The 26,653-nt window shown below is 45.9% G+C and overlaps 1 protein-coding gene across 4 annotated transcripts in view; it reads left to right on the top strand.

Moving 5' to 3' along the window:
* LOC141154977 (cytochrome P450 2A5-like) overlaps positions 1-25,098 on the top strand; it is a 70,649-nt gene extending 45,551 nt beyond the window's left edge. For all 4 annotated transcript variants that reach the window (XM_073641561.1, XM_073641562.1, XM_073641560.1 and 1 more), the window contains 8 exons: positions 730-892; positions 14,789-14,938; positions 16,565-16,725; positions 16,829-17,005; positions 19,399-19,540; positions 22,602-22,789; positions 23,067-23,208; positions 24,814-25,098. In XM_073641561.1, coding sequence (XP_073497662.1) covers positions 730-892; positions 14,789-14,938; positions 16,565-16,725; positions 16,829-17,005; positions 19,399-19,540; positions 22,602-22,789; positions 23,067-23,208; positions 24,814-24,995 — 1,305 coding nt within the window. In that variant the 3' untranslated portion in view covers positions 24,996-25,098. The remainder of the gene's footprint in view (positions 1-729; positions 893-14,788; positions 14,939-16,564; positions 16,726-16,828; positions 17,006-19,398; positions 19,541-22,601; positions 22,790-23,066; positions 23,209-24,813) is intronic.
* The last annotated feature ends 1,555 nt before the right edge of the window (positions 25,099-26,653 follow it).

The raw sequence follows: 26,653 nt of genomic DNA, 5'->3' as shown, positions 1-26,653 counted from the left end.
ACCCGAACCACAGCCAGCATTTATCACCTGTTAAATTCCCTTTAGGGCATGTGCTTACCACCGTATGTTTGGTCCAAAACAAAACATCAGATCGCACACGGACCAATGTTAGTCTATGGGACCGTGCACGTGTCCGATTTCTTTTTTTTTTCTTTGGACAGTCTCTTATCCTACAGTTTGATCCGATATTTGGATCACACTCGGATATGCAACTCAATGAGTGCCTGGAAAAAAAATCAGACTGCACTCGGATAACATCTGAGTGCAGTCCGTTTTCCACGCACTGACTCAATGGAGAAGATGGAGAAATATTTTTTTCCTCATCTGAGAAAATCAGATCCCACTATGCTCAAACCCTAATCAGAATTTGATCAGATTGTCATTTGTATAATCGACTCGAATTTCTTGGGTCAGTGAATATACATACACATCGTACAAAAGCTGCAGCTGCATCCCCCTCCTCCCGATCATCCATTAATTACTGCTCAGAATCTTTCCTTTAACACTTTGCCCTTACATGATAATACTGTATGACAATGTTTTCATTCTTGCATTTTCATTGCACTCACATAAAATACTGATTTATGCATAAATACCATAATAAATATACCATCCATTTGTCATAATTTCTTGAACCTTGAGCCAATTTTTGCATCATATTGTTATAGGGTAGGTAAGAAAATTCAACTTTTTTTAAATGTTTTTTATTTTTTTATTTTTCTCTACTAGCTGAGTGAGACCTATGGTCCGGTGTTCACCATCTACCTGTCCAGCGCACCTGCAGTGGTCCTTATTGGCTATGATTGTGTGAAGGAGGCTTTGATAGACAATGGGAATATGTTCAGCTTGAGAGGACCCTCAGAATTTGGAGATCTGCTCTTCAAAGGTTACGGTAAGTAAGAGATTTAAGGTCCCCTTCACACGTCATTGTGTCCGGTACGTGTGGTGACAGTTTTCACACATACTGGAGACACTTACACATGTAGACCCATTCAAATCTATGTGTGCGCACATGTCAGTGTGTTTACATGGACCGTGCTTCCGTGGGTAAAACACGTAGACATGTCTGTGTTTTGCCGGCAGCACGGTCCGCAATACGTCCTGCACACGTGCTGATGACACAAGGACGGCACAAGGATGTTACACACAGACAAATGGACCTGGATAGCACCGGTACTGGTTTTCCCAGTACCAAAAATATCAGGATGTATGAAAGAGGCCTTACATACAGTTATATGAAAAAGTTTGGGCACCCCTATTAATCTTAAGCTTAATGTTTTATAAAAATTGGTGTTTTTGCAACAGCTATTTCAGTTTGATATATGTAATAACTGTTGGACACAGTAATGTTTCTGCCTTGAAATGAGGTTTATTGTACTAACAGAAAATGTGCAATCTGCATTCAAACAAAATTTGACAGGTGCATAAGTATGGGCACCCTTATCATTTTCTTGTTTTAAATACTCCTACCTACTTTTTACTGACTTACTAAAGCACTTTTTTTGGTTTTGTAACCTCATTGAGCTTTGAACTTCATAGCCAGGTGTATGCAATCATGAGAAAAGCTACTTCAATTGGCCACTTGCAAGTTGTTCTCCTGATTGAATCTCCTCTGTAGAGTGGCATCATGGGCTCCTCAAAACAACTGTCAAATGATCTGAAAACAAAGATTATTCAACATAGTTGTTCAGGGGAAGGATACAAAAAGCTGTCTCAGAGATTTAACCTGTCAGTTTCCACTGAGAGGAACATAGTAAGGAAATGGAAGAACACAGGGACAGTTCTTGTTAAGGCCAGAAGTGGCAGGCCAAGAAAAACATCAGAAAGGCAGAGAAGAAGAATGGTGAGATCAGTCAAGGACAATCCTCAGACCACCTCCAGAGAGCTGCAGCATCAACTTGCTGCAGATGGTGTCACTGTGCATCGGTCAACTATACAACGCACTTTGCACAAGGAGAAGCTGTATGGGAGAGTGATGCGAAAGAAGCTGTTTCTGCAAGCACGCCACAAACAGAGTCGGCTGAGGTATGCAAAAGCACATTTGGGGAAACCAATTTCTTTTTGGAAGAAGGTCCTGTGGACTGATGAAACCAATATTGAGTTGTTTGGTCATACAAAAAGGTGTTATGCATGGCGGCAAAAAAACACAGCATTCCAAGAAAAACACTTGCTACCCACAGTAAAATTTGGTGGAGGTTCCATCATGCTTTGGGGCTGTGTGGCCAATGCCGGCACCGGGAATCTTGTTAAAGTTGAGGGACGCATGGATTCCACTCAGTATCAGCAGATTCTTGACAATAATGTTCAAGAATCAGTGATAAAGTTGAAGTTACGCAGGGGATGGATCTTTCAGCAAGACAATGATCCAAAACACCGCTCCAAATCTACTCAGGCATTCATGCAGAGGAACAATTACAATGTTCTGGAATGGCCATCCCAGTCCCCAGACCTGAATATCATTGAACATCTGTGGGATCATTTGAAGAAGGCTGTCCATGCTCGGCGACCATCAAACTTAACTGAACTGGAATTGTTTTGTAAAGAGGAATGGTCAAAAATACCTTCATCCAGGATCCAGAAACTCATTAAAAGCTACAGGAAGCGACTAGAGGCTGTTATTTTTGCAAAAGGAGGATCTACAAAATATTAATGTCACTTTTCTGGTGAGGTGCCCATACTTATGCACCTGTCAAATTTTGTTTGAATGCAGATTGCACATTTTCTGTTAGTACAATAAACCTCATTTAAAGGCAGAAACATTACTGTGTCCAACAGTTATTACATATATCAAACTGAAACAGCTGTTGCAAAACCACCAATTTTTATAAAACATTAAGCTTAAAATTAATAGGGGTGCCCAAACTTTTTCATATAACTGTAGATGCAAATGGATCTTGGGTAAAAATTTTGACAGAAAAATAAGTTATGGCTCTCAGAAAAAAGGCAATTTGGTGCATAAGTGTGTGTAAAAGTAGCAGGGAAAAATAAAAAAAAGTATATCATTTTATTTTTTTTCATTCAGAAAATTTTTTTATATTCATTTAGAAGCAGCTATTTGCATATTTAATTCCCAGAGTAGCATTGAAAGGCCTTTAAGTCTCCTTATGCCAGCTTGGCACTCTCCACAAAGGGAAAAGTTTCCCTTTAAACCCTACAGTCCAGCTGCCGTGGGGCTTCCTTGCATAGGAAGAGTTCTGCAGTGAGGAATGGTGAGCTGTTGATTTTTTTTTTTTTTAAATATTTCAACTAATCTATCAGAAAAAAGATGTATGTTGTAGCTGAAACCTATACCTACCATAGATTTCATCTTCTGCTGCGCAAACTGCTAAAAATATGCTCCAAATTTAAGTTTTTGCACCTTACTTCAGTGAGCTATAGGTTCAAAACCACCATAAAAATAGTCTTAATATAATACACTGCTCAAAAAAATAAAGGGAACATTTAAACTGCAGAATATAACTCCAAGTAAATCAAACTTCTGTGAAATCAAACTGTCCACTTAGGAAGCAACACTGATTGACAATCAATTTCACATGCTGTTGTGCAAATGGAATAGACAATAGATGGAAATTCTTGGCAATTATCAAGACACCCTCAATAAAGGAGTGGTTCTGCAGGTGGGGACCACAGACCTCATCTCAGTAAGAATGCTTTCTGGCTGATGTTTTGGTCACTTTTGAATGTTGGTTGTGCTTTCACACTCATGGTAGCATGAGACGGACTCTACAACCCACAGAAGTTGCTCAGGTAGTGCAGCTCATCCAGGATGGCACATCAATGCGAGCTGTGGCAAGAAGGTTTGCTGTGTCTGTCAGCGTAGTGTACAGAGGCTGGAGGCGCTACCAGGAGACAGGCCAGTACACCAGGAGACGTGGAGTGGGCCGTAAGAGGGCAACAACCCAGCAGCAGGACCGCTAGCTCCGCCTTTATTCAAGGAGGAACAGGAGGAGCACTGCCAGAGCCCTGCAAAATGTCCTCCAGCAGGCCACAAATGTGCATGTGTCTGCACAAACGGTTAGAAACCGACTCCATGAGGGTGGTATGAGGGCCCGACGTACACAGATGGGGGTTGTGCTCACAGCCCAACACCGTGCAGGACGCTTGGCATTTGCCACAGAACAAGAGGATTGGCAAAGTCGCCACTGCACCCTGTGCTCTTCACAGATGAAAGCAGGTTCACACTGAGCACATGTGACAGACATGACAGACTCTGGAGATGCCATGGAGAGCGAGCTGCTGCCTGCAACATCCTTCAGCATGACTGGTTTGGCAGTGGGTCAGTAATGGTGTGGGGTGGCATTTCTTTGGAGGGCCGCACAGCCCTCCATGTGCTCACCAGAGGTAGCCTGACTGCCATTAGGTACTGAGATGAGATCCTCAGACCCCTTGTGAGACCATATGCTGGTGTGGTTGGCCCTGGGTTCCTCCTAATGCAGGACAATGCCAGATCTCATGTGGCTTGAGTTTGTCAGCAATTCCTGCAAGATGAAGGCATTGAAGCTATGGACTGGCCTGCCCGTTCCCCAGACCTGAATCCGATTGAGCACATCTGGGACATCATATCTCGCTCCATCCACCAACGTCACGTTGCACCACAGACTGTCCAGGAGTGGGCGGATGCTTTAGTTCAGGTCTGGGAGGAGATCCCACAGGAGACCATCCGCAACCTCATCAGGAGCATGCCCAGTCATTGTAGGGAGGTCATACAGGCACGTGGAGGCCACACACAATACTGAGCCTCATTTTGACTTGTTTTAAGGACATTACATCAAAGTTGGATCAGCCTGTAGTGTATTTTTCCACTTTAATTTTGGGGGTGACTCCAAATCCAGGCCTCCATTGGTTAATAAATTTGATTTCCATTGATGATTTTTGTGTGATTTTGTTGTCAGCACATTCAACTTTGTACAGAACAAAGTATTCAATGAGAATATTTCATTCATTCAGATCTAGGATGTGTTATTTGAGTGTTCCCTTTATATTTTTGAGCAGTGTATATACCCCCGATGGACTAAACAGTCTTAAAATCCATCAGATTTATCATAGTGGTTTACGCCATTTGATATATCTAGTGCTGCTTTAGATTGTCTAGTCTTAGTAAACACTAGTGTTGAGCGAACATGCTCGACACTGCTCGGTACTCGCCCAAGCATCACGCTACTCGGGATGTTCGGCGAGCACCGAGCATTTCCGGGTTACTCGGGCGGGAGCTCGGGTCTCCGCCCTGCATGTTTGGTGCTCTTTACAGAGCCAATGAACATGCAGGGATTGCCAGCCAGTCACTGTAATGCCGCAGCCATGTTGTTTGTGGGCATTACAGTGATTGGCTGGCCGCACAGCGTCACCTCCCAAACGATCAGCCCGTCATGATTGGTGTGTATGGGTGTCTGTGCGTGTGTCTGCGAGTGTGTGCGGGGTGTCTGTGCGTGTGTCTGCGAGTGTGTGCGATGTCTGCGGGTGTGTGCGGTGTCTGTGCGATGTCTGCGGTGTCTGTGCGATGTCTGCGAGTGTGTGTGGTGTCTGTGCGATGTCTGCGAGTGTGTGCGGTGTCTGTGCGATGTCTGCGGGTGTGTGCGGTGTCTGTGCGATGTCTGCGGGTGTGTGCGGTGTCTGTGCAAGTGTGTGCGGTGTCTGTGCGATGTCTGTGGGTGTGTGCGTGCAGGCAGACATAGGCCGATGTGACACTACAACTCCCATCGGCCTATGTCTGTCCCCGGTCCACTCGTGCCAGCAGGATCAGCTCGATGGGAGCAGTAGTTCCCATCAGCCTGATCCTGCTATATAAATTGCCCTACTGTGTCCCCAATAAATTTTAAATATATGTCATTGGTGGCCAGTGGTAGCCTACAATAAATTAGTTCATACATTACCTGTCTCCGCCGATCGCCACCTAAAATAAAGTAAAAAATAAAAACCTACACCTATACTCACCTAGACACCTAATTCCCCGAAGCCATCGATCTCCTGTAATAAAATATAAAATAATAAACCACAACCTTATCCTTACCCCTCCGTAGTAGTCCACGAGTGTCCCACGATGATCTCCAGTTTAGAGCAGCCACATAGAATGTGACCGCTCTGAACCGCTGCCGCCGCTATAATGATGGGGCCGTAAAGCAGCCCCGTCATTGCATAAGCGGGTTCGCCGGAGTTCAGGCAGCGCTGCTCCGGTTAGCTCTTTTACGGCCCTGCTGTATCGTGAGAAATTCCCACGGTACAGCAGTGCCGTAAAGGAGGTCTCCGGAGCTGCGCTGCCTGAATGCACTCCGGTGACCTCAGTCAGTGGCTCCCGCTGCCGGGAGCGGACGTGTTCCCGGCAGTGTGAGCTTACAGCAGCCATGCACAGCTGTCACCATCTCCAGATGTGACAGCTGTGCATGGGAGATCAGCGCAGGAACGTGGAAAGGTAACTATTTTTTTTTAGTAAACTAAGAATTAAATAAAATTGTGTGTTTTATTTCAAATAAATTATTTTTTTCTGGGTGTAGTGTGTTTTTTCTTTTTAACACTTTGTAGGTTAGTAATGGGGGTGTCTTATAGACGCCCATCATTACTAACCTGGGCTTCATGGCAGCTGGCGCTGACATGAACCCCAACCCTATTACCCCCTGCCACCGCACCAGGGCAGCGTGGAAGAGCGAGGCTAAGTGCCAGAGTTGGCGCATCCTATGGATGTGTAGCACCCTGAGGATTCGGCTGCTACAGGGGTATTGCACCTCAACCCAGAGGTGTGATATTCCACTCCCGGGTAAGGATGGAGTGTGGAACTGAGCTCGGTAGGCTGCATGCACTACATACATCCCATTTCCGAGGAACAGGCCGACGGTACTCCCACTTAGAAATGTGCAGGTACGACCGAGTCTGTTCCTGGCTGGAGTGGGAGGGGGGTGGTACATCCCAAGTAGTGTAGGGGCAGATAGGGGGAGCAGCCTGGGTAAAGATAGGAGCTCATTGGGTGCTGGTCACCTGAGCTCACACATAGAGGGTGTATATAAGGTGGGCACCATCAGAGAACAGGGTCAGTCTTTGCAGGCAAGTCAGTCTGTCAGAGTAAGAAGCAGAGGAGCAGAGCAGCCCCAGAGAGAGAGAGGAGAAAGCAAGAGAGACCCAGAGGGGGAAACAGAAGAGAGGACTCTGAGACCCCAAATCCAATCCACGGGTGAAGAGTCGGCATCAGGGTACCGGAACCCAAGCTGGTGGGGGCAAAAACACACCCCAGCCAGAGACCGGAGGCCGTGGGCAGCGTCTGCCACGGCCACCCACCACATCCACCCCGAAGGCATACCACGTGGAGGGTCAGGGAACCCAAGGCCAAGGGTCTCCCAACAGAAGGCCCGAGGGAGCTGGACCTGGGTGGATCACTAGTGGGGACGGCCAGAGAAAGGACAGAAGGAGAGCTCAGGGTCACGCTCCGGACTCGCTTGGGGGTTGGCTGGATCCAGGACCTGGTGGATGCAGCACGGCTCGGGAGGTCACTTGAAGCTGGAGTGACCGGAACATCAGCAGTGAGTAAATACCCTTAACTGCATAACCCGACTCTGTCTTCCTTTAACATCTATGCTGCACCACCACAACCCCCATCCTCTGCACCTGACCCCCTGAGGCTATACCCCACCCGTTGGGGGTTATACCATCAAAAGCTGCACCTACACCATCAGCCTCAGCGGACCCTGCTGCAGCGGCGGCCATAGTGACCGCAATACAACGGGTGGCGTAGTCGACAATAAAGAACTTAATAACATCTGTAGGACTGCCACATACAACTGAGTTTGACACCCTGGGCACGGACCGGGTCACAGCCACTCGGAAGACTACAACTCCCATCTGATCCGGCTCCGGATATTCCCCCTAAAGAATATGGCCCAGGGGGCGCGTCAACTTTGGCGTAGTCGGCAGGATTACGTGCCCACAACACCCGGGTACTGCGTGCCTGAAGAAAAGAATGAGTTTACCTCAAAAAGAAGTCTCCTGCCGGTTCCGGAGGGTCCCCGCCATCGGACCCCATCACCAGTCGATTCCAGCCGGTTGTCCGCCATTAACCGCGTTTTCCCGCCATCTGCAGAGTTTCCCGCCACTGGGAAGCGATTCCCGCCATTTCCAAAGGTTTCCCGCCTTGGAAGAGCGGACGCCATTATGGGCGTGCCAGAGGGTGGCGAGAGGCCACCTCCCATCGTGGGCCAGGACCGAAAATGGCGCCAAAAGTGGAAACCGCCCCCACCAACAGAGACTGTGATGCTAGAGGTGTCTGTCAGCGTGAAAGAACAGCCCCTGGAGCTGACAGTCACCAAGTGGCCCCGGGACCGCCCTCGAGGTGGGAGGAGACGAAAGGAGAGGGAAAAGATGGGTGCCGCTTGGAGCAGTCTAGAGCGAGCGCACCCGGAGGCAAGAAGCCTGGAGAAGAGTATCGGAGGAGCTTACCCGGAGATGGCGAGAAAGCAGAGCAGCACCGGCCCGCTGGCCAGGAGCCTGCTGGAGACGACTGTAGGAGAGCAGAGCAGCACCGACCCGTTGGTCAGGAGCCTGCTGGAAACAACGACCCCACTAGGCCTAGTGGAGGTCCTAGCACAGCTCCCCCGAGACCGGGAGTGTGCACAGACCGCTCTGGAGGGCCTCGCAAGGAGGATGGCCCGGGTGCAGCGAGAGACGTTGGCGGAGTGGAGCCGTGAGATGGCCCAGCAGACCGAGACCTGTCAGCGGAGCACGCCACCCGAGACGAGGAGACAGACCGCCTCTGAGGATGGCGCGGGAGGACTGAAGGCTGGAGACGGCGCCGAGAAGGGAGCCGAACGAGTGGAGGCAGGTAAAGGGGACGTCTATACCCCAGACCGGGAAACCGCGTACCTGCCCCAGCTCCCCGTCGCAGAGCCCGAAGTCTATCCTGCCGTGCCCGTTGCTGCAACGTCACCGCCGCAGACTAGGCCTCAAACGGGAGCCGCGACCCCTGTGACGTCACACGCCTCGACCCCGAGCGTGACCAAGCAGGAAGTACCACCAGCCTGGTCGCAAGGCCTAGTACCCCCGGGCGCCGCAATACCAACAGCGCCCCCTACCTCCGCGGAGCCCCCGGCCTGGTTGCAGGGCCAAGTAGCCCAGGGCGCCGCCGTCCTTACGGTGCCCTTTACCTTCCAGATACCCCAGGCCTGGCCGCAAGGCCCGGGCAACCCGGGCGCCACCACCACCGCGCCCATAAGACCAAGAGTGCCGCATCTGGGAGAGGACCTGTACGCCCAGCATACGTGCCCGGATGGGCAGCCATTTATATGGCCACCAGAGTTTCACCATCCCCGACTCCGGAGAGAGAGACCCCTGGATGAACCCCTGATCCCGGCTCCAAAGCCCGTAAAGAGGATCTCGCCCCCGCTAGCGGAAGCACAGTTTGAGTGGGACCCCACCGGAGAAGATCTTATGGGGTTCACTCAAGAGACTCGGGCAGCTGCAGCGGAGCGTGCTGAGTGCTGCCGCCAACAGCTCGAGGACTTCGAGAGGGAGCGGAGAGAGAGGCGGGTCCGGGAACAGCTAGCTCAAGTAAAGAGCGCGGAGCAGAAGAGCCGGGCCAGGAGAGACCCCCGTGCAGCGCATAGTCCCCGCACCACCGGGACTGTGATAAAGTTTAACCTGCAGCATGGGTGGGGCTTCATCCGAGACCACCACACCCTAGGCGACGTCTTCGTAACCAGGAGAGACGTTGAGTCCCACCTACCGGAGGGACACAGAGGTCGTGACCTTTACATCGGGGACGAGGTCACCTTCACCCGGCACAAGTGTGCCAAAGGTCCCTACGCCCTCCATGTGCATCGCCTGACGGAGGAAGAGCTGCGGTGTGAGGAGGAAGAGCAAGAGGACCCGGACGGGTCTGAAGCCAAAGGTAACCATAAAGCAAGAGCAGGAGGACGCCGTCGCTAAGGACAGCGAAGCAGAAGCTGTATATAGTTGCCCGTCGGGGCACCGTGAACTGAAACCGTGAACTGGAACTGAAACTGAAACTGAAACTGTTGCTGTTGCTAATATAGTCCCCGTTGGGACCAGCATGTGTGAACTGTTACCCGTATTTCCCTTAATCCCACTGACCGAGGACTGAGAGCGGTCATTCCTCCCTAATACCTGGCCGAGGACTGAGAGCGGCCATATCCTTGTATATAGTTGCGCGTCCTAAAGCGCCCCCTACCGGTTTTATAGGAAAACCAGTTTTCTAGAGAGACTGTCGCACTTTACCCGGTCACACGTTGCACAGTGACCGGAGGAGGAGCCAGAGGCGACGAGAATGTTTTATATTGATATATATATATATAATGTTTTATATGTTTTATATGTTTATGCAAAAATTTGTATGTTTTTGGTGTTATGTCTTACAGCCCGAGGACGTGCTGTGATTTACCAGGGGGGAATGTAGCACCCTGAGGATTCGGCTGCTACAGGGGTATTGCACCTCAACCCAGAGGTGTGATATTCCACTCCCGGGTAAGGATGGAGTGTGGAACTGAGCTCGGTAGGCTGCATGCACTACATACATCCCATTTCCGAGGAACAGGCCGACGGTACTCCCACTTAGAAATGTGCAGGTACGACCGAGTCTGTTCCTGGCTGGAGTGGGAGGGGGGTGGTACATCCCAAGTAGTGTAGGGGCAGATAGGGGGAGCAGCCTGGGTAAAGATAGGAGCTCATTGGGTGCTGGTCACCTGAGCTCACACATAGAGGGTGTATATAAGGTGGGCACCATCAGAGAACAGGGTCAGTCTTTGCAGGCAAGTCAGTCTGTCAGAGTAAGAAGCAGAGGAGCAGAGCAGCCCCAGAGAGAGAGAGAGGAGAAAGCAAGAGAGACCCAGAGGGGGAAACAGAAGAGAGGACTCTGAGACCCCAAATCCAATCCACGGGTGAAGAGTCGGCATCAGGGTACCGGAACCCAAGCTGGTGGGGGCAAAAACACACCCCAGCCAGAGACCGGAGGCCGTGGGCAGCGTCTGCCACGGCCACCCACCACATCCACCCCGAAGGCATACCACGTGGAGGGTCAGGGAACCCAAGGCCAAGGGTCTCCCAACAGAAGGCCCGAGGGAGCTGGACCTGGGTGGATCACTAGTGGGGACGGCCAGAGAAAGGACAGAAGGAGAGCTCAGGGTCACGCTCCGGACTCGCTTGGGGGTTGGCTGGATCCAGGACCTGGTGGATGCAGCACGGCTCGGGAGGTCACTTGAAGCTGGAGTGACCGGAACATCAGCAGTGAGTAAATACCCTTAACTGCATAACCCGACTCTGTCTTCCTTTAACATCTATGCTGCACCACCACAACCCCCATCCTCTGCACCTGACCCCCTGAGGCTATACCCCACCCGTTGGGGGTTATACCATCAAAAGCTGCACCTACACCATCAGCCTCAGCGGACCCTGCTGCAGCGGCGGCCATAGTGACCGCAATACAATGGGTGGCGTAGTCGACAATAAAGAACTTAATAACATCTGTAGGACTGCCACATACAACTGAGTTTGACACCCTGGGCACGGACCGGGTCACAGCCACTCGGAAGACTACAACTCCCATCTGATCCGGCTCCGGATATTCCCCCTAAAGAATATGGCCCAGGGGGCGCGTCAGATGTGCCATTTCTGGGGCGGCTGACGGCTGGTGTTTCTAGCCTGGGAGGGGGCCAATATTCATGGCACCCTTCCTGGGCTATTAATATCAGCCCCCAGCTGTCTGCCTAGCTTTGCTAGCTATTAAATAGGGGGTACCCCACGTCATTTTTTGGGGGGGGTCCCCAATTTTAATAGCTAGTAAAGGCTAGGTATTCAGCTGGGGGCTGATATTAGTAGTCTGGGAAGCTCCGTGGGTATTACCCACTTCCCAGGCTTCAAACATCTGCCCCAGCCGTCTGCTTAACCTCCGCTAGAGACTAAAATTATGGGGGATCCCACGCCAATTTTTTTTTAAATAAATCCTTTATTTTAACACTAAATGACATTTGAGGAGTTAATAAAGATGCAGTCCCTAAATTATTATTTATTTTTTAATTAATTTTTCCCAAAAATTTTGACGTGGGCTTTGCCATATTTTTGTATGCCAGCCAGGTACAGCATCCAGCTTCTATGAACGCACCATTTTCCGGGGTGGCTGCGGACTGCAATTTGCACCGGGGGGGGGGCAGAAAGCTTGGGCCTCCCTGCGCTGCAGATTCCATCCCCCAGCTGCCTAGTTGTACCTGGCTGGACACACAAATAGGGAGAAGCCCCACGTATTTTTTTTTTTTATTATTTCATGAAATTCATGAAATAATAAAGAAAAAAAGGGCTTCCCTATATTGTTGTGTCCGGCCAGGTACAAATAGGCAGCTGGTGGTTGGGCGCAGCCCGTTCCTGCCTGCTGTACCAGGCTGGACACAAATATAGTGCGAAGCCCCACGTCAATTTTTTTTTAATTATTTCAGGAAATTCATGAAATAATTAAAAAAAAATTGATGTGGGGCTTCGCCCTATATTTGTGTCCAGCCAGGTACAGCAGGCAGGAACGGGCTGCGCCCAACCACCAGCTGCCTATTTGTACCTGGCCGGACACAACAATATAGGGAAGCCCTTTTTTAAAAAAATTATTTCATGAAATAATTAAAAAAAAAATACGTGGGGCTTCGCCCTATTTTTGTGTCCAGCCAGGTACAACTAGGCAGCTGGGGGCTGGAATCTGCAGCGCAGGGAGGCCCAAGCTTTCTGGGCCCCACCCGCTGCAAATTGCAGTCCGCAGCCACCCCAGAAAATGGCGCGTTCTCATGCTGAAGCGCTGAGTGCAGGAGAATTCTCCCACGCTGTCAGTGACGTGCATGAGGTGAGCTGAGTTCATTGACATGAACTCGGCTCATCTGGATGCCGTCACAGAGAGACACTGAGGAGCGCAAGCATGCCTGCGCTTTTCAGTGTCTGCGGGATGACAGGCTGGATGGCAGCGTTCTGCTGCGGTCCAGCCTGTCATCTCGATGTAGCAGAGCTGGAGCTGTCCTGGGAACCATGGAAAGGTAAGGATGATGTTGCTTTATTATTTTTCTTTTATTGCAGGAGATCGCTGGCTTCAGCTGGAATGGGCGTGATGGTAAGTAGAGTTTAATTTAGAACAATAAAGAATTGTGTGTTTATTTCAATTAAAGGACTTTATTCTGGGTGTTTGTGTTTTTTTTTTAACTTTGACTATGGGGTTAGTAATGGGGGTGTCTTGTAGACGCCTCTCCATTACTAACCTGGGCTTGATGTCAGCTGGCATTATAAGCTGACATCAACCCCAACCCTATTACCCCACTGCCACCGCTACAAGGCAGTGGGAAGAGCGAGGCTAAGTGTCAGAATTGGCGCATCCTATGGATGCGCCATTTCTGGGGTGGCTGACGGCTGGTGTTTCTAGCCTGGGAGGGGGCCAATATTCATGGCACCATTCCTGGGCTATTAATATCAGCCCCCAGCTGTCTGCCTAGCCTTTGCTAGCTATTAAATTAGGGGGGGCCCCACATCATTTTTTTGAGGGGGTCCCCCATTTTAATAGCTAGTAAAGGCTAGGTATTCAGCTGGGGGCTGATATTAGTAGCCTGGGAAGCTCCGTGGGTATTACCCCCTTCCCAGGCTTCAAACATCTGCCCCAGCCGTCTGCTTAACCTCCGCTAGAGACTAAAATTACGGGTAACCCCACGCAAATTTTTTTTTAAATAAATCCTTTATTTTAACACTAAATGACAAGTACAGTAATCAACACTGTCACTGTACTTCATATATATGTGACTGACATGTTTCTATCTATCTAATCTATGTATGATTCTCTATTCCTTCTATTCTAAATTGTCGGGTACCGCTGCTGAATTGCCGGCCGGCTTTTTTAAAGAGACGGTGCATGAAAACACTATTATATTTTTAAATAAATCCTTTACACTAAATGACAAGTACATTAAGCAACACTGTCACTGTACTTCATATATATGTGACTGACATGTTTCTATCTATCTAATCTATGTGTGAAGCTCTATTCTTTCTGTTGTAAATTGTCGGGTACCGGTGTATGCCGCTGATGAATTGCCGGCTTTTCGCGTAATACATTCTACATTATTCTTAGTTGTTTTACTTCATATAGAATTAACCTACAAGGAAAGAAAGGGTTTATTTTCATTCCGATATTTGTGTCCCATTGACTTGCATTGGTTTCCTGTATCGGAATCGGCGATATCCGATACTTTTTAGGTATCGGTCTGATCCAATCCGATACGATATTTCCTGATATCGGAAGGTATCGCTCAACACTATCCTTAACATATTTCACAGGAAAGCACTTTCACTTTCGTTTTTGAACGTTTTATTTTGAGCCTGTAAAAGTGGCTTAATACCTCTGACCACGTTGTTGACAGCAGTGACCTGGGGGTCAGAAATGCTTCCTGGGGCGATCCACATGCTGTCCCCATGTCATTTGAGCACTGTCACTATCGTTTTGGGCACTTGTTAGGCTTTTAAAAGACTGCCGGGAGAGCCGCCGCAAAAATGCTCGAGTCTCCCATAGACTAACATTGGGCTCGTTGCTCGGGTCGAGCACCCGAGTATCACGGCGAGCTCGGCCCGAGCTTCGAGCACCCGAGCATTTTAGTGCTCGCTCAACACTAGTAAACACCAATTATTGGTCGGCTTACTTTGTGCCAAAAATGTGCACCAAAATGTTGCACTCTAGTCGACTGAAACATTTAACATGCCAAAATAGTTGCAACCCTAAATGGTTGTAGCGGTTACTTGATAATGAGAAGTACGGGTATATCTGTTTATTGTCTTCTAACCATAGGAGTGATATTGACCAGTGGTGAAAGATGGAAACAGTTGCGCAGATTTTCTCTTTCTACCCTGAGAAATTTTGGAATGGGGAAAAGGAGCATTGAAGAACGTATACAAGAAGAAGCGCAATACTTGACGGAAGATATTGGGAAGAATGGAGGTGAGTCAACAAAGCGGACGAGGAGATGTGTCGATGAGGGGTTGAAGTTTGAGTTACATTATGCTATAATTTAGTGTAATAATATAAATAAAACGCCATATATCACATGGTTTATTATATATTTTATCTCTACCTGGAATATTTTTATGTAATGAAATTGAAATAGTTAGACAGCAAAAAAATAAAATAAATCAGTCAACTGCAAACTTACTTATCTGTTATCATTCTCCTGCTTTTATCTTACATAGCCTAAAGCTTCTTTCCAAGGAGACTTTCCACCAAAGCCTGGTTGCATATGCGCAGTAATTGCATTGCAGGCAGGAACAGGGGTTAACTCTTGAGTTCACATCCTCTGCTCTCCAGTCCATTGATTTTTATAAAGCACTTAGACAGCTGCTTACTTTCCCCTTCCTGTCAACTCCTGAGCAAGAGCTGCTGTTATCTGTCCTGCAAAATCACAAGCCCCAGCCCACACCTTCAGATGTTTTTGGAGCAATTCTCCTGCGCCATGAGCCATGGGCTTGTTCTAAGGGACTGTTATATTTATGTGCGAATGTAATGATAACAGTGAAGACTTCAGAACAAGCCCCTGACAAAGACTGTCAATGTGTCACAGTGTCAAGCTTGTGTAAAATTTCAACAACGTGTAGATGAGATTTTTAAGGTGTCAATAACTTAGCAGCTACTGCATTACGCTGTGGATTTTCCACATGAATATCTGCATAATGAGCATTTAACCAAAAGAGGTTTACCCGGGGTATACTTTGAAGGACTATCTATCATGGGTGTCCGATCTACAGAATGTTACGGGTGCGGGTGGTGGAACCTCTGTGCTGTGATGCAAGGAGGGACCAGAGGGGCATGACTAAGTGCCTACCCGGACCGACCCTGGCTACACGGCGGCTTAATCGACTCCGTGAACCAAGGAGGGACTGGGAAGGTGGACCAGGTGCCACTCCGGGACCGACCTCGTGTGAGAGCAGGCGACTCCCACGGGACTGAAAGCCGAAGCCCATAGGGTGACAGATGAGCATGGCTGATAGGCAGGAAGGCAGGCAGGCAACTCAGCTAGGCAGGCAGGCAGGTTTGGCTGGCTGACGGGCATGGCTAGTAGGAAGACTGGCGGGCACGCCTGATAGACAGGCTGGCGGGCATGGCTGATAGACCTGAGGGCTGGAGAGCGTGTAAGAATACAAACAACAACTTTGCACAGGCACCTCCATTTTGGAGGAGGTGCCTTAAATAGGGGCAGTCCTCCGACCATTGGCCGGGGACTTTTTAGGACGGCGAGCGCCCTAAGTTCAGTGCCCATGGATCTGCGCGCGGTGCACGCACACTGGGCAGACTGCGCTGGATGGCCAGAGGGAGGAGCAGGGAGCGCCGGACTGGGACCATGGCGGTGAGTGGATAGGCGTCTCTGCCGGGCAGGAGGCAGAGACACCAACGCTACACAGAACTCCATCTGATCAACAAAAGTAAGGAAGTGAGCAACAGAACAGGACATAGCCAGATATTTTTGTTTTTTAGCTAGTCATCTCACTTTACACCTTGTATGTCAAGCCAAGATCAAAGCTGAGAAAGGAGACATCTGTAATCAATTTAATAGATTTGAACATCTCCTTCCAGGCACCCCCTTTGACCCCACACATATGCTGACCTTGGCTGTCTCTAATGTTATCTGCTCAGTTGTGTTTGGAGAACGTTTTGATTATGAAGATGTCAAATTTAGGACCCTTCTTTCCTTACTAAAAGAAATAACTCTACTTATGTCTTCCACTTGGGGAATTGTAAGTTAACATTTTACGCAACTCTTGGTAAAGTTTTTGGTTAACCTGCCCTACTATAGAAGGGATTGCAAAATGATCAAATATTGCATGATTTTTTTTTCAGCTTCTCAATATCTTTCCCAAGACCCTCAGCTTTATTCCCGGACCCCACCAAAAGATATTTACAAATCTGGAGAAACTGAAAGACTTCATTGCAGAATCCTTGGAAAATCACAAAGTGACACTTGACCCAAATTATCCTCGGGATTTCATTGACTGCTTTCTAATAAAGATGGAGGAGGTGACGTATTAAAGGGAAACAGTCTCCACAGTATAAACAATAGCCAACATCTTTATTTACTCTTTTACTGCAGTCCATTGACCTGTATCTAAACCTTGAATTTCCCCTGCATATGCCAAAAAATACCTTACATTCTTCTGGCAAAGTGCACAGTCCAGTCCGAAGGTTTTTTTTTTTTATTTTCTCATGCATCCACAATTCCTGCAACTGCTATCCACCTGGCTTGATTGATGTGGATGATGCATCCAATGTCATCCACATATTGCTGTGAATCTTGTACCTGTGCAGTTGAAGCGCTGGTCTGCGCAGGCACTCCATGATCTACCAGAGTAAGTGCAGGGCAAGGTTCTATAATGTGCTGGCACTGGTACCTATTGACCTGGAAGTGAAGCCGTGCCAGCGCATACACAGTACAGGACTTTGCTCTGTCCTTAGTATAAAGTGCCTGTACAAGATTCACGGTGATCTATGATTTGTGATTGATGTAGGACGCGTCATCCCAACCAATCAAGCCAGGAGGATGACAGCTGCAGGGATTGAGGAGGTACCAAGACCACGGACTGCACCCTACGGCAGAAGTATATAAGGTATTTTGTGGCATGTGTAAGAAGAGTTCGGGGCTTAGATGTACAGTACAGACCAAAAGTTTGGACACACCTTCTCATTTAAAGATTTTTCTGTATTTTCATGACAATGAAAATTGTTCATTCACACTGAAGGCATCAAAACTATGAATTAACATGTGTGGAATTATATACTTAACAAAAAAGTGTGAAGCAACTGAAAATATGTCATATATTCTAGTTTCTTCAAAGTAGCCACCTTTTGCTTTGGTGACTGCTTTGCACACTCTTGGCATTCTCTTTATGAGCTTCAAGAGATAGTAACCAAAAATGGTTTTCACTTCACAGATGTGCCCTGTCAGGTTTAATAAGTGGGATTTCTTGCTTTATAAATGGGGTTGGGACCATCAGTTGTGTTGTGCAGAAGTCTGGTGGATAGACAGCTGATAGTCCTACTGAATAGACTGTTAGAATTTGTATTATGGCAAGAAAAAAGCAGCTAAGTAAAGAAAAACAAGTGACCATCATTACTTTAAGAAATGAAGGTAGTCAGTCCAAAAAATTGGGCAAAGTTTGAAAGTGTCCCCAAGTACAGTTGCAAAAACCATCCAGTGCTACAAAGAAACTGGCTCACATGAGGACCGCCCCAGGAAAGGAAGATCAAGAGTCACCTCTGCTTCTGAAGATAAGTTTATCGGAGTCACCAGCCTCAGAAATCGCAGGTTAACAGCAGCTCAGGTTAGAGACCAGGTCAATGCCACACAGAGTTCTAGCAGCAGACACATCTCTACAACAACTGTTAAGAGGAGACTTTGTGCAGCAGGCCTTCATGGTAAAATAGCTGCTAGGAAACCACTGCTAAGGACAGGCAACAAGCAGAAGAGACTTGTTTGGGCTAAAGAACACTAGGAAAGGACATTAGACCAGTGGAAATCTGTGCTTTTGTCTGATGAGTCCAAATTTTAGATCTTTGGTTCCAACCACCGTGTCTTTGTGCGACGCAGAAAAGGTGAACGGATGGACTCTATATGCCTGGTTCCCACCGTGAAGCATGGAGGAGGAGGTGTGATGGTGTGAGGGTGCTTTGCTGGTGACACTGTTGGGGATTTATTCAAAACTGAAGGCATACTGAACCAGAATGGCCACCACAGCATCTTGCAGCGGCATGCTATTCCATCCGGTTTGCATTTAGTTGAACCATCATTTATTTTTCAACAGGACAATGACCCCAAACACACCTCCAGGCTGTGTAAGGGCTCTTTGACCAAGAAGGAGAGTGATGGGGTGCTACGCCAGATGACCTGGCCTCCACAGTCCCCAGACCTGAACTCAATTGAGATAGTTTGGGGTGAGCTGGACCGCAGAGTGAAGGCAAAAGGGCCAACAAGTGCTAAGCATCTCTGGGAACTCCTTCAAGATTGTTGGAAGACCATTTCCGGTGACTACCTCTTGAAGCTCATCAAGAGAATGCCAAGAGTGTGCAAAGCAGTCATCAAAGCAAAAGGTGGCTACTTTGAAGAACCTAGAATATAAGACATATTTTCAGTTGTTTCACACTTTTTTGTTAAGTATATAATTCCACATGTTTTAGTTCATAGTTTTGATGCCTTCAGTGAGAATGTACAATTTTAATAGTCATGAAAGTACAGAAAAATCTTTAAATGAGAAGGTGTGTCCAAACTTTTGGTCTGTACTGTAAGTCAATGGACTGCGGTAATAGAGCAGATAAAGGTGGTGGCCTTAGTTTATTTTGAGAAAAACAATATATAGTATATTGCTCATTATAAAGTGTCTACGACAGAAATTTAAAAATAATCTGTGACTTCGTAGGAGAAGAGCAATCCAAACACTGAATTCCACTTTGATAATTTATTTGGCACGGTCATCGACCTCTTTTTCGCTGGCACAGAAACGACGAGCACAACCCTGAAGAATGGTTTACTCTACCTTCTCAAATATCCAGACGTGGAAAGTAAGCATTCCCTTTTTTTGTCAGAGGGTTGGTAAAACCTAATGAGGCTGTCAACAATTATAAAAACACGGCTGCTTTCCACAAAAAAAGAATGTGGCACACCTGTTCGTTGGTTATATCGTGTTTGCTCTTTGTTTAAAGTGAATGGGACACATTTTTATAATTAGAATAATCTTTCAAAGGGAAATGATCTTCCAATCTAACATGAGAAGATTTATTTCATGAAGATCACAGATTTCATAAAGGGAAAGCATAAAAAGTTTTAGTAGTATGGCTCAACCTAAATGTAACTGTAGACATGGATGTCGTTATAGAGGTTGTCGAGCTTACAAAACCAGTCTTCATAAACACTATTTAGGAGTAAACAAGAGGGGTTCCCTTTAGGATCTCCCATCTTTTTGCCATAGAGGAGCACAGTTAATAAGAGCATCTCTCGCGGTGTAGTACCTGTCCTATTCTGCTCTACAAAGACAACCCATTGATTGGAATGGGCATTGTGGAATGCCACATTTTCACTTTGGATGAGTTTATGGAACATTAAACACTAGCAGCTTTTGCAACTATTGGACCCAGCAGGGGGCACTTTGTGATCATTTTATTTTAAATGGACCCTTCAAAGGCTTCATGCAGTGAACCATAATAATGAGATAAGTGCAATCTATTGTTTTGACGAATAGCACTTGTCGCCATGTTAATCCATCTCCAAGGAAAAAATTGTAACATACCCGAGTTTGAACTTATATATGATGACACTCAGATCAAACTCTGACAGAGTTTGTTATAAGTGACATTAGCATAATCAGCCCGATTCTCTCACGTGAGAGAATCTACGGCCGTGTGACTACAGTATAACAAGTAGGAATTGTCTAAAGCGGAGAACCAATCAAGCACATATTTATAAAAGTGTTTGGCAAAAACATAAAATGGCCCCTAAATTTTATCGCCTACAGTACCTTAGTTTAGGACATTTGCTGATCCAATCCTCTAATATCATTCCACTTATGGAATAGAAAAACTGCAAGGATTTTGCAACAATGTTTTTTTTTCAGACTCTTGAATGATACAGTTATATGAAAAAGTTTGGACACCCCTATTAATCTTAAGCTTAATGTTTTATAAAAATTGGTGTTTTTGCAACAGCTATTTCAGTTTGATATATGTAATAACTGTTGGACACAGTAATGTTTCTGCCTTGAAATGAGGTTTATTGTACTAACAGAAAATGTGCAATCTGCATTCAAACAAAATTTGACAGGTGCATAAGTATGGGCACCTCACCAGAAAAGTGACATTAATATTTAGTAGATCCTCCTTTTGCAAAAATAACAGCCTCTAGTTGCTTTCTGTAGCTTTTAATGATTTCCTGGATCCTGGATGAAGGTATTTTTGACCATTCCGCTTTACAAAACAATTCCAGTTCAGTTAAGTTTGATGGTCGCCGAGCATGGACAGCCTCTTCAAATGATCCCACAGATGTTCAATGATATTCAGGTCTGGGGACTGGGATGGCCATTCCAGAACATTGTAATTGTTCCTCTGCATGAATGCCTGAGTAGATTTGGAGTGGTGTTTTGGATCATTGTCTTGCTGAAAGATCCATCCCCTGCGTAACTTCAACTTTATCACTGATTCTTGAACATTATTGTCAAGAATCTGCTGATACTGAGTGGAATCCATGCGTCCCTTGACTTTAACAAGATTCCCGGTGCCGGCATTGACCACACAGCCCCAAAGCATGATGGAACCTCCACCAAATTTTACTGTGGGTAGCAGGTGTTTTTCTTGGAATGCTGTTTTTTTTTGCCGCCATGCATAACGCCTTTTTGTATGACCAAACAACTCAATCTTGGTTTCATCAGTCCACAGGACCTTCTTCCAAAATGAAATTGGCTTCTCCAAATGTGCTTTTGCATACCTCAGCCGACTCTGTTTGTGGTGTGATTGCAGAAACGGCTTCTTTCGCATCACTCTCCCATACAGCTTCTCCTTGTGCAAAGTGCGTTGTATAGTTGACCAATGCACAGTGACACCAATCTGCAGCAAGTTAATGCTGCAGCTCTCTGGAGGTGGTCTGAGGATTGTCCTTGACTGATCTCACCATTCTTCTTCTCTGCCTTTCTGATGTTTTTCTTGGCCTGCCATTTCTGGCCTTAACAAGAACTGTCCCTGTGTTATTCCATTTCCTTACTATGTTCCTCACAGTGGAAACTGACAGGTTAAATCTCTGAGACAGTTTTTTGTTTCCTTCCCCTGAACAACTATGTTGAATAATCTTTGTTTTCAGATCATTTGACAGTTGTTTTGAGGAGCCCATGATGCCACTCTTCAGAGGAGATTCAAACAGGAGAACAACTGCAAGTGGCCACTTTAAGTAGCTTTTCTCATGATTGCATACACCTGGCTATGAAGTTCAAAGCTCAATGAGGTTACAAAACCAAAAAAAGTGCTTTAGTACGTCAGTAACAAGTAGGTAGGAGTATTTAAAACAAGAAAATGATAAGGGTGCCATACTTATGCACCTGTCAAATTTTGTTTGAATGCAGATTGCACATTTTCTGTGAGTACAATAAACCTCATTTCAAGGCAGAAACATTATTGTGCCCAACAGTTATTACATATATCAAACTGAAATAGCTGTTGCAAAAACACCAATTTTTATAAAACATTAAGCTTAAGATTAATAGGGGTGCCCAAACTTTTTCATATAACTGTATGACTATTCTCAGAGAAAACTTGGAATCCAAGTAATTATTGTCTCCAAATGCTCTAGCAGTCATTAATTCCCGCCAATGAGCAGGAATTGGTTAATACCTGTTAACTTCAGCACAATGCGGCACTGAGTAATCCAAGAAATGTTAGTTCTTGGTAGAACCATACTAGAGCCATGTTGATGTGGACAACCTAAGATGACCACCTCTTTGCTGACACTTAGCTATTTCTATACAATAAAGTCCTATGCAGCTTCACAGTAATGCATATAATATAATATTAAAAGGTAATAGAGGAATTTTATAGTTTAGTTATCCTCTAAAAACTTGAATTCTAATGTGTATCGTTATAGGTAAGATTCATGAGGAGATGGATCATGTGATTGACAGGAATCAATCTCCTTCAGTAGAAGATCGAGTCAAGATGCCTTACACAGACGCTGTTATACATGAAATTCAGAGGTTTGCGGACATCACACCATTGGGACTTCCACATGCAACCAGTCAAGACACAACATTTCGAGGATACCACATTCCCAAGGTCAGAAGTGAGAGAACGGCAATGCTGGGTTGGATAATGGTGGCACGTCCTAGCAACTTTTTCTTAAAGATAGGCTTGTCATATACACATAACTCCAAAGAGATAGGTTTATGAGGGTCAAAGAAAGTGAACCATAAACCACAGTGACAAATACCGTAGAGAAAAAAAATGTCATGTGACTAGAAACCCTATAATATTCTATAGGTCCATGGTGCTGTCCAGTGTTTGTTTTGTTTTCTTATAGGTGAAGTTCATGGTCTGGTTTTCATCTTTACAGGACATTGTAATTTTTCCAGCGCTGACATCCGTCTTGAAGGATCCAAAATATTTTAAGAATCCAAAACAATTTGATCCCACAAACTTTCTGAATAACAATGGCAGCTTTCGGAAGAATGAAGCATTTGTGCCTTTCTCATTAGGTAATGTTTTTGCGATGTTAATTAAAATATCATAGGTTTCCTTACTTCGACAGATATTTCACAGGCAGAATTTAGTCACAATACGGATTTATCTCTTTGATCAAAGAAGTCAATGTCAACAGTGTATCACAGTTGTTGTTAACTGATGGCATTGTGGGGGCTTCAAGTGGGATCATTGATTCTGTTGAAGCATAATAGGCATTGTGGGGGCTTCAAGTGGGATCATTGATTCTGTTGAAGCATAATACATCACATTTAGCCGGAACCAGGACAAGTATCGCCCACATAAAAGGTACATTTTGAATGGATTTTCACATTGAGCACTTGCACTTTATTGTGAATTTCAGTTGTGAAATCCGCACTGAAATCTTATGTGATTTTCATATGGTTTCTAAAAACGTCATTGGTTTCCAGTAGAGGAAAAAGTGGCTATAGATGTGACAACAACAGTCAGCCATAATCCTCACATAACTTGCACTTTTTAGCCCCCGTGTACTGTTCTAAAAGGAATTTATGTAATCTATCAGTGGCTTCTCTGTAATTATCATGGTTGGACCTCAATGAGGTAAGAAAAAGAGTAATTGGCATAGTAGCTGTTATGGGATCCAATTAAGAGTGGCCTTCTCTTTGCCTACTTAGCCTAATGTCAACTACCCAACCTGCGTAACGGCTCATGCAGATTAGCGTATTTGCATCAGATCGCACTCAGACCAATGTTAGTCTATGGGGCCGTGCACATGTCTGAATTTTTTTTTTTACCCCTCTGACAGACTCCAAGGAAAAAATAGCTGCATGCCTGAGTTTTTTGATCCGATATTCAGCTCACACTTGGCCATGCAAGTCAATGAGTGCGTGAGAAACATCAGATTGCACTCAGATGCATTTGAGTGTAGTCTGATTTCCGCGCAATCACAGAATGGACAAGATGGAGGATTTTTTTTTTCTCCATCTTCTCCTCATCCGAGACAATCAGATTACACTGTGATCACACTCTGATCAGAGTTTGATCAGAGTGTCATTTGCATAGTTGGCCTGATTGTATGGGATAAGAGAATCTATGCTCATCTGCACCTACCCAAAGAAAATATATACCCAGATTTAGCCAGCATAGCAGCCGATATTAGTCACTGTCACTAGAAGATGAGAAATCTGAAAGGTGGTAGTGATGAACGAGAAATAATGTGCACAGAGAAATGGGCGACGCAGTGGAAGCAATGATGCAAAGGAAACAGTAGTGAGAACCATGATGATCAACTTTACAAGTTTGTGGTCATGATAGACTGAATACTTTTCAACGTTCAGTCATTGTCCCTTGTCTCTGCTCAATACCACACAATTCTCAAAACTTGTATGACCTTTACTATTCCTTGACCAAAAAAGAGGCTTAAAGCCTTGTAATGCAGTTGGGGCAGTTGAGCGTTGTATCTTGCACTGCTTTTGCCTCAAGCTCCAAGAAGATAAAACTCATTACAAGTTCCACACTTTGCAACACCAATTATTAATGTGGTGTCCAGGCCTTATGAAAGTTGTAATCTTGTTTTGAATTGGTTTGCTAAAAATTGTTGGGTTGTCCAGTAACCATTTTTTGTTAACTCTTCTCCACAGGCAAAAGAAGTTGCATTGGAGAGGGTCTGGCACGGATGGAATTATTTCTCTTTCTGACAAATATATTACAAAATTTCAATCTGAAACCAGTAGTAGCCCGGGAGGATATTGAAATCACCCCAGAACCAAATAAAAATGGGGCAATACCAAGGACCTACCAGATGATTGTGATTCCCAGATAACTGAAGAGCTCTTAGGAAACTTTTTCTTTATTGGTTAACCATTTCCCATAATTTACTGGTTTGTTATACAATAAAAATTAATATTAAAAGTTGCATTATGATATATTGTTGTGCATGCTATCTCTGTGTAGATATTTTCATAATCATCTGCTACCTTCCTCTCATGTTCTCACAAGATATTCTTCTTTGATTTGCTCCTGTATTCGCATCATAAAATTATCTCCAAAATTTCTCTCATGTGTCTCCCATACTCAGGGACGCACTACTTTAGCACATAATGAAAGATTGTCCTCTGCATTTGAAGCCTACAAGCGCAACCAGAAAAGCCTACCACTATCAATAAACTGTCAACACCTCATTACAACCTTAGCTGCTTTTAACCAACTTTACCTACCTTCTAATCCGGTATACCTTAAACATAATAAGCCTGCGAGGGCAGGACCTTCTTTGGTCTGGAGAGGATATGGACATTGCCACCGGTTCAGAGGTCAACTCCAGCTATGATTGTGTCTAAGACAAAAGGGAGACTCCTCCCCAGAAGATAGACTTTCATTGCTGGCTTTCTTTGCACCATGATAGACTTTGAGAGAGCTAGCATGAGGTTAATGAAGAGGCCGTCACAAAAAAAAATCACACTAATCCTACTACATAATGTACGGTAACCGGACACCTATAGTCTTTATTCCAGGTACACTGATCAGCACCAATTTTCCTCAAGAAAACCCCCATATAAACATCTTGAGGAAAATTGGTGCTGATCTTCAACCAATATTCCACAGAGACCACAAACTGAAAGAAATATTGTCAGAACTACCACTTCTCTCCTACAAACAGCCCACTAACTTAAAGAATCTCCTTGTCAGAAGTGCCCTCTCATCACCATCAGTGACGGGCACATTCCCATACAAAAACAAAAAATGCAAAAGTTGTACCCACATATTACCATCAAATACAGTATGCATACCAAACACAAATCAAAACTATAAAATCATGGATGTCTTTTCATGCACATCCTCCAATGTGGTGTACATGATACAATGTACAAGGTGCCCGGATGGAGTTTATATTGGGGAAACTATGCAAAGGCTGCAAATGAGAATGAATTTACACAGACACACAATTAAGAATGAACTGGACACGCCTGTGGGAACACATTTCGCTAGTCAGGCACACTGTATGAAAGATCTAAAAGTTTTAGTACTAAAAGGTGTTACGGGTCCGGGTGATGGAACCTCTGTGCTGCGGTGCAGGGAGGGACTAGAGGGGCGTAACTAAGTGCCTACTCGGAGCGACCCAGGTCACACGGCGGCTCAGTCGACCAGGCAGGTGGACCAGGTGCCACTCTGGGACTGATCTTGTGTGAGAGCAGGTGACTCCCATGGGTCAGATGACAGGAGCTAACCGGTACAGCGGATGAGCATGGTAGGAAGGCTGACAGGTGGTCCAGGTAGATAAGCAGGCAGTTACGGCTGATAGCCAGGCAGGCGCTCTGGGTAGGCAAGCAAGTGGGCACGGCAGGTTACTTGGCAGGTGCCCCGGGTTGGCAGGCTGGCGGGCATGGCAGGTAACTGGTAGGTGCTCCAGGTAGGCAGGCAGGCGGGCACGACAGATTACTTGGTAGGTGCTCCGGGTTGGCAGGCTGGTGGACACGGCAAGTA

This window comes from Phyllobates terribilis, unplaced genomic scaffold, assembly GCF_046119375.1.
Source record: "Phyllobates terribilis strain yellow unplaced genomic scaffold, ASM4611937v1 Scaffold_7__3_contigs__length_470593459, whole genome shotgun sequence".
NCBI lineage: Eukaryota > Metazoa > Chordata > Amphibia > Anura > Dendrobatidae > Phyllobates > Phyllobates terribilis.
Note: the sequence above shows the minus strand (reverse complement) of the source record. Positions and strands in the feature narration are given on the sequence as shown.